At 37.8% G+C, this 8912-nt stretch overlaps 1 protein-coding gene across 2 annotated transcripts; it reads right to left on the reverse strand.

Annotated features, from left to right (window-relative positions):
- Positions 1–1973: 1973 nt before the first annotated feature.
- spns3 (SPNS lysolipid transporter 3, sphingosine-1-phosphate (putative)) lies at positions 1974–7840 on the reverse strand. Of its 2 annotated transcripts, none has more exons than XM_010795832.1 (9): positions 7669–7840; positions 6596–6662; positions 6375–6517; positions 4006–4158; positions 3730–3919; positions 3002–3067; positions 2806–2904; positions 2515–2686; positions 1974–2250 (listed from the first exon to the last, which is right to left on the reverse strand). In XM_010795832.1, exons 1-9 carry the CDS (start codon positions 7803–7805, stop codon positions 2153–2155), a joined length of 1125 nt encoding a protein of 374 aa, XP_010794134.1. In that variant the 5' UTR covers positions 7806–7840; the 3' UTR covers positions 1974–2152. The 2 variants fall into 2 exon arrangements, with proteins under 2 accessions (XP_010794134.1, XP_010794133.1); XM_010795831.1 differs by having other exon boundaries at positions 1974–2253.
- Between the last annotated feature and the right edge of the window lie 1072 nt (positions 7841–8912).

Genomic DNA, 8912 nt, shown 5'->3' on the forward strand with positions numbered 1-8912 from the left:
TTTAGCTGAAAGAGACAAGGGCAATGATCTCTGACCTTCTCAGCATGGTTAACTCCCAAAACAATGGGGACATGCATTGACTTGCAGCTGTGAGGATTTGCCAGGGGACATTATCTGCAGCAGCAACATGAACAGTTTAGGAAATTAAGTGACAAGCAGCTGTCATACTGGGGTATGTAAATATGTCATGTTTGTCTGTTCTGTGTTAGTCTTTGACGAGAGCAGCCGAGCTTAAGATGATGAATGTTAACACCTATCGTGTTCCATGAACTCAGCAGAGGTCATCGACTCACAGTTTGGGTTTCAAGAAAAATGTAAAGTAAGTGTTATATGGAGTACAAGTGTCAGGGGTAGGCACTAATATAGTTGGTTTAACATCGTCACACATCATGGACAAAGTCTTTATCTTAAAAAAGGTGAAATAAACATAGTTAAGGCTGTGAAATGTAACTCCTCACTAAATGAGATGGTGTAAAAGATATCAGTTTGCTGTTTGCGGATGTATAAATACATGTATGCGTCCATATCGATTTTAAGGTTTTCCACTTGTGCTGTATTTAGTTTGTAAAATTAAGTTGTTTATGGGTATGTTTATGATTAGATAGTGGTTAAAAACTAGTGAATTTACGTATTTTCCTACTTTTCTCCTTTTAAATACTTTGCATTTGAGCAGGCTTTATCATGTAGGTGAAGGTACAGTATATGTGTATGAGGCTTAAGATTCCAAGCTAAAACATTAACAACATACGAAATGGACATTTTATCTTTTGGATAATGTAAATTAATAATAATCTTTATAGATTATGTTTATATGTTTAATATATAAATGTTCTACAAAATCAAAACAACATATTTCCCAGGCTGTGTTTTAAAAGCATTTTTGTTTTCCAACAGGAATGCTAATTATTTAATAAATTAGTAACTATTGTTATTACAAGGAAGATCATTACACTTGATAGTGCACAGAGGGATATAAAGACCATTACAGTACATGTACATATAATGCACATGCTGCCTGGGCTGCTGCAAACATGCAGGCTTTTAGTGAACATCTGGCAAATCCATAATGGCTCACCAATGGAGACAAACTCGGATCTTCGTGGTAGCATGTGTTACAGCAGTGCAACAGTGTCATCTGGTGGACTCAAATAAACTGATGGGACAAAAAAAAGTATGTGTTTTAAATAAATAAAAACTCCTTACATTTTCCTCACAGTCTTGCCACTCTTAGAGTGTAGCAAGAGTGGAATTATGAAATGTTTTTCAATTTAGAATAAGTATACAGAATGGAAATCCTCCATCCTTAACTCCATTATGTGCTTATGTTGTCGTCCCGCCTGATTCCCGTCTGGTCCTCATTAGGAGACAGCAGCTGCATGCTGCCTGGGACTTTCGAAGATGGACACGTTAATCTGATGATCCCCAGTATGGATACATGGACAAATACAGCTTATTCTACCTAGGGTGTATGGAGTCGTTTGAGCTGGAACTGGAGCCCAAACTTAAGAGAAGATGGTTGTCAGCAAAATTCAGTAGAATCATGAAGAAAATAAATGCAAATGGATAATGATGTTACAAAAAACCGAACACATCCATTTTCAATGTCTGGCATCAGCATAACAATGCTCTTGGGGTTATAATTTGCAGAAAGCTTAAGGTTTATTTCACACTGTAATTATATACTGTCTAATGTAGTGGGAAAATATTCCTTTACTTTTCTGATGATGGAGTGTACGTAATTTATTGTTTCTTTTGGAAACTTCATCATAAAAACATAAAAGGAGTTTCCCTTATATGACTTTTTTTATTGTAAAGGGATTTAAACAATTCTTATCAATTATAAAGTCAAATTTAAAAAAATGTATTTTAAATCGAGGCTTTAAATATTTAGAAATCAAGTTAGCTAACCATCTAGCTAGGTGTCCAGCACAATAGATGGATGGATGGATAGTGGAAGAAGGAGACTGCTCATGAAAATATGAAACATTTATTGAAAAGTGAAAAACAACAATGACATGAGTGTCTTATGGTGTAAATTAACATGTTTACATTTCTTCTGTAATCTCTGTGGCTCTAACGTGACAAAAAAGAGAACTCTTCAAGTCAACGCCAACATTCTGTGTTGTTTACACCTCTAGTTTTTAACTTAAGCTTAAATACTTTGCGATAAATTATCTTCATGGTTAGTTTTGTCCCCGTTGCTCAGTTCTATTGGGGGCTCAGATGAAGGATCCTGCGGTTCTCTTGGACCTGCTGGAAACATACAAACACAGACGACAACAAGTCTGTAAGTTACATTAACAAGTTGCATAACTGCGGAGGATTTGTTCTAAAGTGCCTGAGGAACACTTTTTCTTAATAATTAATATAAAACTAATGCACATGAATGTTTTTAAGCAATTCTCCAAAGCGGGAAAGAATAGAAGAGTGTGTAGAGATTGTTTTTGTTTTAGCCATGATTGTGTTGTGTCACCATTTATGGAGAGTAAAAGGACAGTAATACTTATTCATTACCTTCAACCAATTGTGCAGCTGCCTTTCTGTCTCCAATAATATAGAGAGAAGACAGAAAGAAAAACAGTCCTCCCAGGATCCCAACCACTGGGCAGACCAGGAGGCTGTACTTCAGACTGTGGAAGCTCCATTCAGGAGACACAGGTTTAGATTTGCTTAAAGCATCAGAGATCTATAGAACAAGGAGGAAGACAGCTCAATGATGAACAGAAAAAGTGGTTTACTCAATTTCACAGAGGTACAATTAAGTTAAAAAGGACGTTTTCTGTGGCGAATTGAACTATTTCTCACCGCTCCTACTAGGAAAGGACTCCCAGCATCCCCCAGGAGATGACCGACAGAAATCTGGAGAGCCTCAGCTGTAGACCTTCTGGTTGGTATGACAACATACTGAAGTAAAAAGTGAAACACAAGACAACCTGTTTGCTTAAAGTTTTAATAGACTGTTTCATATTTTTATTTATCAAACGTTATCTCTTTCACTCACCAGCAGTATATCTGCCATGACGGCCCAGTTCAGTGATATCAATATTTCACCAAAGAAAATGAAAACCTGAAATGAGACATTAAATCAGAGAGTAAGCAACTAATACAATAATATTTATGTAATTCATCATCACCCATCACAATCCCCTGTTTCCACTCCGACTGCTATTTATTTAATGTTTACTTTATTATTTCCCCCTTTTGTTTCTTTGTTTCTTTGTTTCTTTGTTCACACCATGTAAAGCGGCCTTGGGTCCCATGAAAGGCGCTATACAATTGTAATCTAATATTATTCTTATTATTATTATAATTTAGATTTTCCCCTTAAAATAGCTCATGTTTTAACAGATATTCTTCACAAGCTTATATGATATTTTGTAAAAGATGTAATGCCTATCAGATTGTAACTACATTTAAATGCTATCCTATTTCTTAAGGAGCATGTTGTCTGCATCACTTGTAGCTAAGAATGTTTTTCTTTTCTGAGGAACAAAAAAAACAACTAACTTTGTGGTGAAGCTGTTTAGATCTAGGATTCATATTGACACTATTACCGGCCCTACTAATCCATCCATTTATCTATTTATTCTACTTATCCAGAGCTGGTGGCAGGGGCAGCAGATATGACACATTTTCTAAAGGTCCCACTCCATAACAACATTTTTCAGGTCTCCTAATCTAAACTATACTTTGGCTAGTGGACACCAGCACATACAGGCATTCTCTTACGTAGGTGGCGGGAATGCTTGTTGATGCCACAAAGATGGTGATGAAGAGGCAGGGGGCTGCTCCCAGCAACCCTGATGAACAGATGAGTGGGTCTGACTTTGGGAACTTTTCCCTTAACCATCTAGATAAACCACTGCCAAGAATCCCTCCGAGAATTCCCGTCAACACAGTCACAGCACCGAAGATATAACTGTACAGAGAGCAGAGGCGCAAGGCGTTGTTAAAACTCTGTATTCATTTGGAAGGGAAGGGGGTAAATGAAGAGTGATGCTGCACCTGTCTGTGGAGTCGCAGGGCTCTTCAACACACGCCGGTCGGAGTCCTTGACTGACCTGAGCTCTAGACAGAAAAGTAGGCATCCAGAAAGCCAGTGCTCCGGAAAGGAAGGCCGTAGCAGTCACTCCCAATGTTGACCACAAGTACGTTTTGCTAGTGTCAGAGAAGAAATACAAGGAGAATACAATCAAACTTGCATCTCTGCATACAGTAGGTGGGTAAGGCTCAGAATAGGGAATGCTAATATTTTATTATAATTTTCTATCATACTTGTTTTAAACACCAATGAAGACATCATTATTTTGTCCGACAACTTGTTGTGTCTAATTGGTTTGAATCCTACTTAAAGGACAGAAACAACGTTGTTTCTATAGGTAAATACATATCTGAGTTGACAAATATGACACGTGGGGTACCTCAAGGCTCCATCTTGGGGCCCCTTCTCTTTAACATCTACATGCTATCATTGGCTCAGATAATGAAAAACAACAAAATAAGTTACCATAGCTATGCGGATGACACACAAATGTACATAACAATTTCACCAGGAGACTATTCTCAAATCAAAACACTGAGTAAGTGCATTGAACCAATCAATGACTGGATGTGTCAGAACTTTCTCCAATTAGACAAAGATAAAACTGAGGTAATGGTTTTTGGAGCCAAGGCAGAAAAGTTAGCGCTGAGCTTCAGCCTGCAATGTTCAAAACAACAGATAAAGCCATAAATCTAGGTGTAGTCATGGACTCTGACCTGAGTTTAAACAGTCACATTAAAACAGTTACTAAATCACCTTTTTTCTTATTTTTTATTTAACCAGATAAAAGCATTGAGATAAAATCTCATTTTCAATGCTGACCTGGCCAAGAAGGCAGTAACGTTACACATAACACATAACACAAACATATAACATACAGAGAACATAACTAAGAAAACAAAAGACGAAAAAGCAGTCACTACATTGTACACATTAGGACAGTAAGAAAGGTGCACTACTTATTACTGCAAGAGCAGCTGGTTATAAGGACTTCAGACAACTTCAATTTAAAACATGCTATTGAGACAAGTGCCCTCAGTTTTAGGTTTGATTGAAGGTCATTCCAAGACCAAGGACCATAATAAAAAAGACTCATTTTTCCAGCCTCAGTCCGCACAGCAGGTACCTGGAACCGTATCCAGGCACTGGATCTGAGGTTGTACGAGTCACAAACTGGGGCAAATCTGGCGCATTTGTAGAGTGGAAGCTTACCTAAAATGGCTTTATACATTAATAAAAACTAATGCTGCATCCTACGCATAGTAAGTGAGGACCATCCAGTTAGGCTATACAGTTTGCAATGATGAGTCCTATAGGGTGCATTTGATATATAACGCAGCGCAGCATGGTAGAGTGGGTCAAGTTTTGCCAAAACAGTGGGACAGGAAAATCTATAAATGGTATCACCGTAGTCTTAAGAATATATCTAGGATTAAAAGGCTAATGTACAGATAGAGTGACAGTGATAGATTTCAAAAATACTGCTGCTGGTTTACAAAGCTTTGAATGGTTTAGGCCCGATATACATGTCTGACCTACTGCTAAATTATGAACCATCCAGAACTCTCAGGTGTTCAGGGACTGGTCTGCTTTCTGTCCCCAGAGTCAGAACTAAACATGGAGAAGCAGCGTTCAGTTATTATGCTCCAAATATCTGGAACAAACTACCAGAAATCTGACGGTCCACTGCAACTCTCACTAGTTTTAAATCCAGGCTGAAGACTTTTCTTTTTGCCGTTGCTTTTAATTGAACTATTCACATCTTAAACTTTTATCCTTGTATTTTTTCTTTTAATGTTTATTTTATTATCTTTGCTTTTTAATAACTGCTTTTAAATGCCATTTTCTTAATGTCTTTCATTTTTGTAAAGCACTTTGAATTGTCTTCTGTTGAAAGGTGCTATATAAATAAACTTGCCTTGAGTTGCCTGTCTGAACCTGTGCTGTTTGTTTTGACATTAGGTCACACCACAATTACTGTTCAAGCGGTTACTATGAGCCTTTGTTAATGCAACAATAAATCAAAACAGTGCTCTGCTCTTATGAGTTAACTGATAAATAAATTTACTTCTAGCCCTATCATCAGGCTGAGTTGAACATAATATATCAAAGCAGTAGCCTGGATATGAGATGTTTTAGGGTATCAGTTTGCCCAATAGTATAGCAGGCAATTATTTAGGGAGCCGCCCCTGTATCTCTGGTCAACTTTAGGGACTTACTTAAATTATCAAACTGTAATACAGCACGATCAATACATTTAAGTGTTGCATTTCATCTTCTTTGTTTATATTCCCAATAAAATCTATAGAGGCTTCAAAAATATATGTCCTACTTTTTCAAAAGATACTTGACGTCCTCCAGGTACGAACTCTGCTCTGAGACTCCTTCGCCATGGGTTTCTGCAGCACCTCTGGGTGGATTAGGGCATAAGAAGACCAGCAAGAAAAGTCCAACTACACCCAAGATAGGAGTGATCTGATAACACAAAAGGTTGTAATATGATTCACTCTATATTTATCAGTGCTCAGCCAACATTAATTAAAATGTTCTTACCCTGAGAGCCCAGCGCCAGTCTCCTGTGAGAGAAGCAACACCTGCCCCTGTTATGTATCCAAGACCACTGAAAACACACAGAAGACCATTTTAGTGATCATGACGACATAAACAAGCTTGTCAACAGTTGTTTTAGGAATGTATGTCCAATATATCTTCTTATTATAAAATTAAATCCTTTTTTTTTAAAATGGCAATGGTGTGAACTTTTTTCTTTATGACTAGTTGTCTAAGCCAGGCATGGTTAAAAAGCAAGTATTACTGCAGGCTAAGACAGACTGTTATTTGTATATAATCAGCAAGATTATTTTGTCCAAACTTCCAACCTGTTTAACCTATCTGCATGGGTTACTGTGGTATTGAGGTAGTCGCCAAAAACTACGTAGCTACAATACGCTGGGAAAGCTAAGCTAAGCTTTCCAAATGCGTAAGCATTTACCCTCAAAACAATTGATCAATTACCGGTGTAGAACCTTATGGGCAGACGGGGGTACAGTGCAATATTAGTGGAAATCAGCAAAAAGTAAAAGCTAATTCTGTCCACAGTGTTGTTCTCTACAGCACTTTGCTTGTAGTAGCATGGATTCTGCAAAACATGGATTCTGAACAACACACCAGTATTTTTACCTTGCATAGCAGCTTGACATGATAAGACCTACGAGAAGCTAACATGCATAGTTTATGTGAGTGTGACGACAGTACACAGGAAGACGACAACGGTGACTCCTTAAAAGGTTAAGGTCAAGAACATTTTCTTTCATTAAGCATGACATTGTGGAATTCTTTGAATATAAAGCGGTTCTTCATTATTTGACTTGAACATAGGTTAGGCATATTATGTGAAATGCTACTTAAGTACAATTAAAAACCAACATTCCGGGGGCCACTACAGAAAATTGCAGATAGACATTGATCATTATCCCGGAATTCAAGTAGACACAAGTGACACATAAAAAAACATTAACAATACAAAGTGCAGCCATATACAGGACTTTAACATCGCTTGCTAAAACATGGACAAAAAGCAGAATATATAAACACAATTGTGGACTGAGGTTGGGTCTTTTTCAAACCTTCCAACAGGGATAAAGATGTAGAAGATACAGATGATCATGCTCCGTTTAGTCCCAACAAAGAGATCAGCAATGATGGTGGGTGCAATGGTGGAGTAACTGGCCTCTCCTATCCCCACCATCCCACGCAACAGCATCAGAAGCCAGAAGTGCTAAAGACCCAAAATGACAAAGAAGCAATTTTACAAGATTAGTACCAAACAGCACAAATATGTTCCAACAGTTTAACATACACCTTGCTTGAAGCTGGAAACCGTACAATCAATAATATTTATTCCTCAAAGTTTAAGAATAAATTATTCTTTGTAGTTAATGGGATAGTTTGGATGTTTTGAAGTGGCGTTGAATGAAAGCAGTCAAGGAGGGACCTAACTATAAAATCATAGAAGCAATGGTAGGAGATATTGTGATTTTAGAAGATCGAGCCCAAAGAGAGCGTACAGTATAGGCAAAGTAGTATGGGCCGTAAATGTTGCCTTGAGGTACTCCACAGGTGGTGGGAGCAGACCAGGGGGGTATACCACGACGCAGGATTTTCGCTTAGCTTAAAGTGATCAAGTCACATTACAGGAGAAAGGAAATACAGTTTAAACTGCCGTTGCAGGAAAGACGGCCGGCAAAAATCACAGACTGTGTGAACGTGAAATTGAATTGAATATCACCTCCCATCTTCAGCGCAATCTGATTATTATAACATTAGCGTTAAGAAAGCTTAATTAAATATCTGCCACAACATAAATAACCGGATCAAAGTAACAGTACAGTCCGCGGCATATCACATCATAATGTATCATATATTTCCTTATCTGAGTCAGCTGAGCAGTATCTGGCCGTGCAACACTTACAGTGTCACATACTGTATGCAGAAGTATTATTTTAAGCAACACATTACGAAACACTCAAGTCAAATGTAATTAAAGTCAGATCGTGTCTTAGACGGGGCATATCATAAACCTGTTAATGTACGCATTCAAACACTTTTTCTTGTACCAGCTGTATTCACAAAGTGTTTGAGTCATGGATGTTTAAAGTCTTCATATTTGTCTAATTATATAGTTGACTTTTCATTCAGGAAGTATGACGCGCTGCGCTGTCAGTACGCTTCTCCATGTTTGTGATTGGTNGGGCAGTGATATCATAAACCTGTTAATGTACGCATTGAAACACTTTTTCTTTTACCAGCTGTATTCACCTTGCAGGTGCAACTATGTGGCTTTTATCCTGGATAAAGTGTTTGAGTCATG

Source organism: Notothenia coriiceps, unplaced genomic scaffold (assembly GCF_000735185.1).
Source record: "Notothenia coriiceps isolate Sejong01 unplaced genomic scaffold, NC01 NC01_scaffold00037250, whole genome shotgun sequence".
NCBI lineage: Eukaryota > Metazoa > Chordata > Actinopteri > Perciformes > Nototheniidae > Notothenia > Notothenia coriiceps.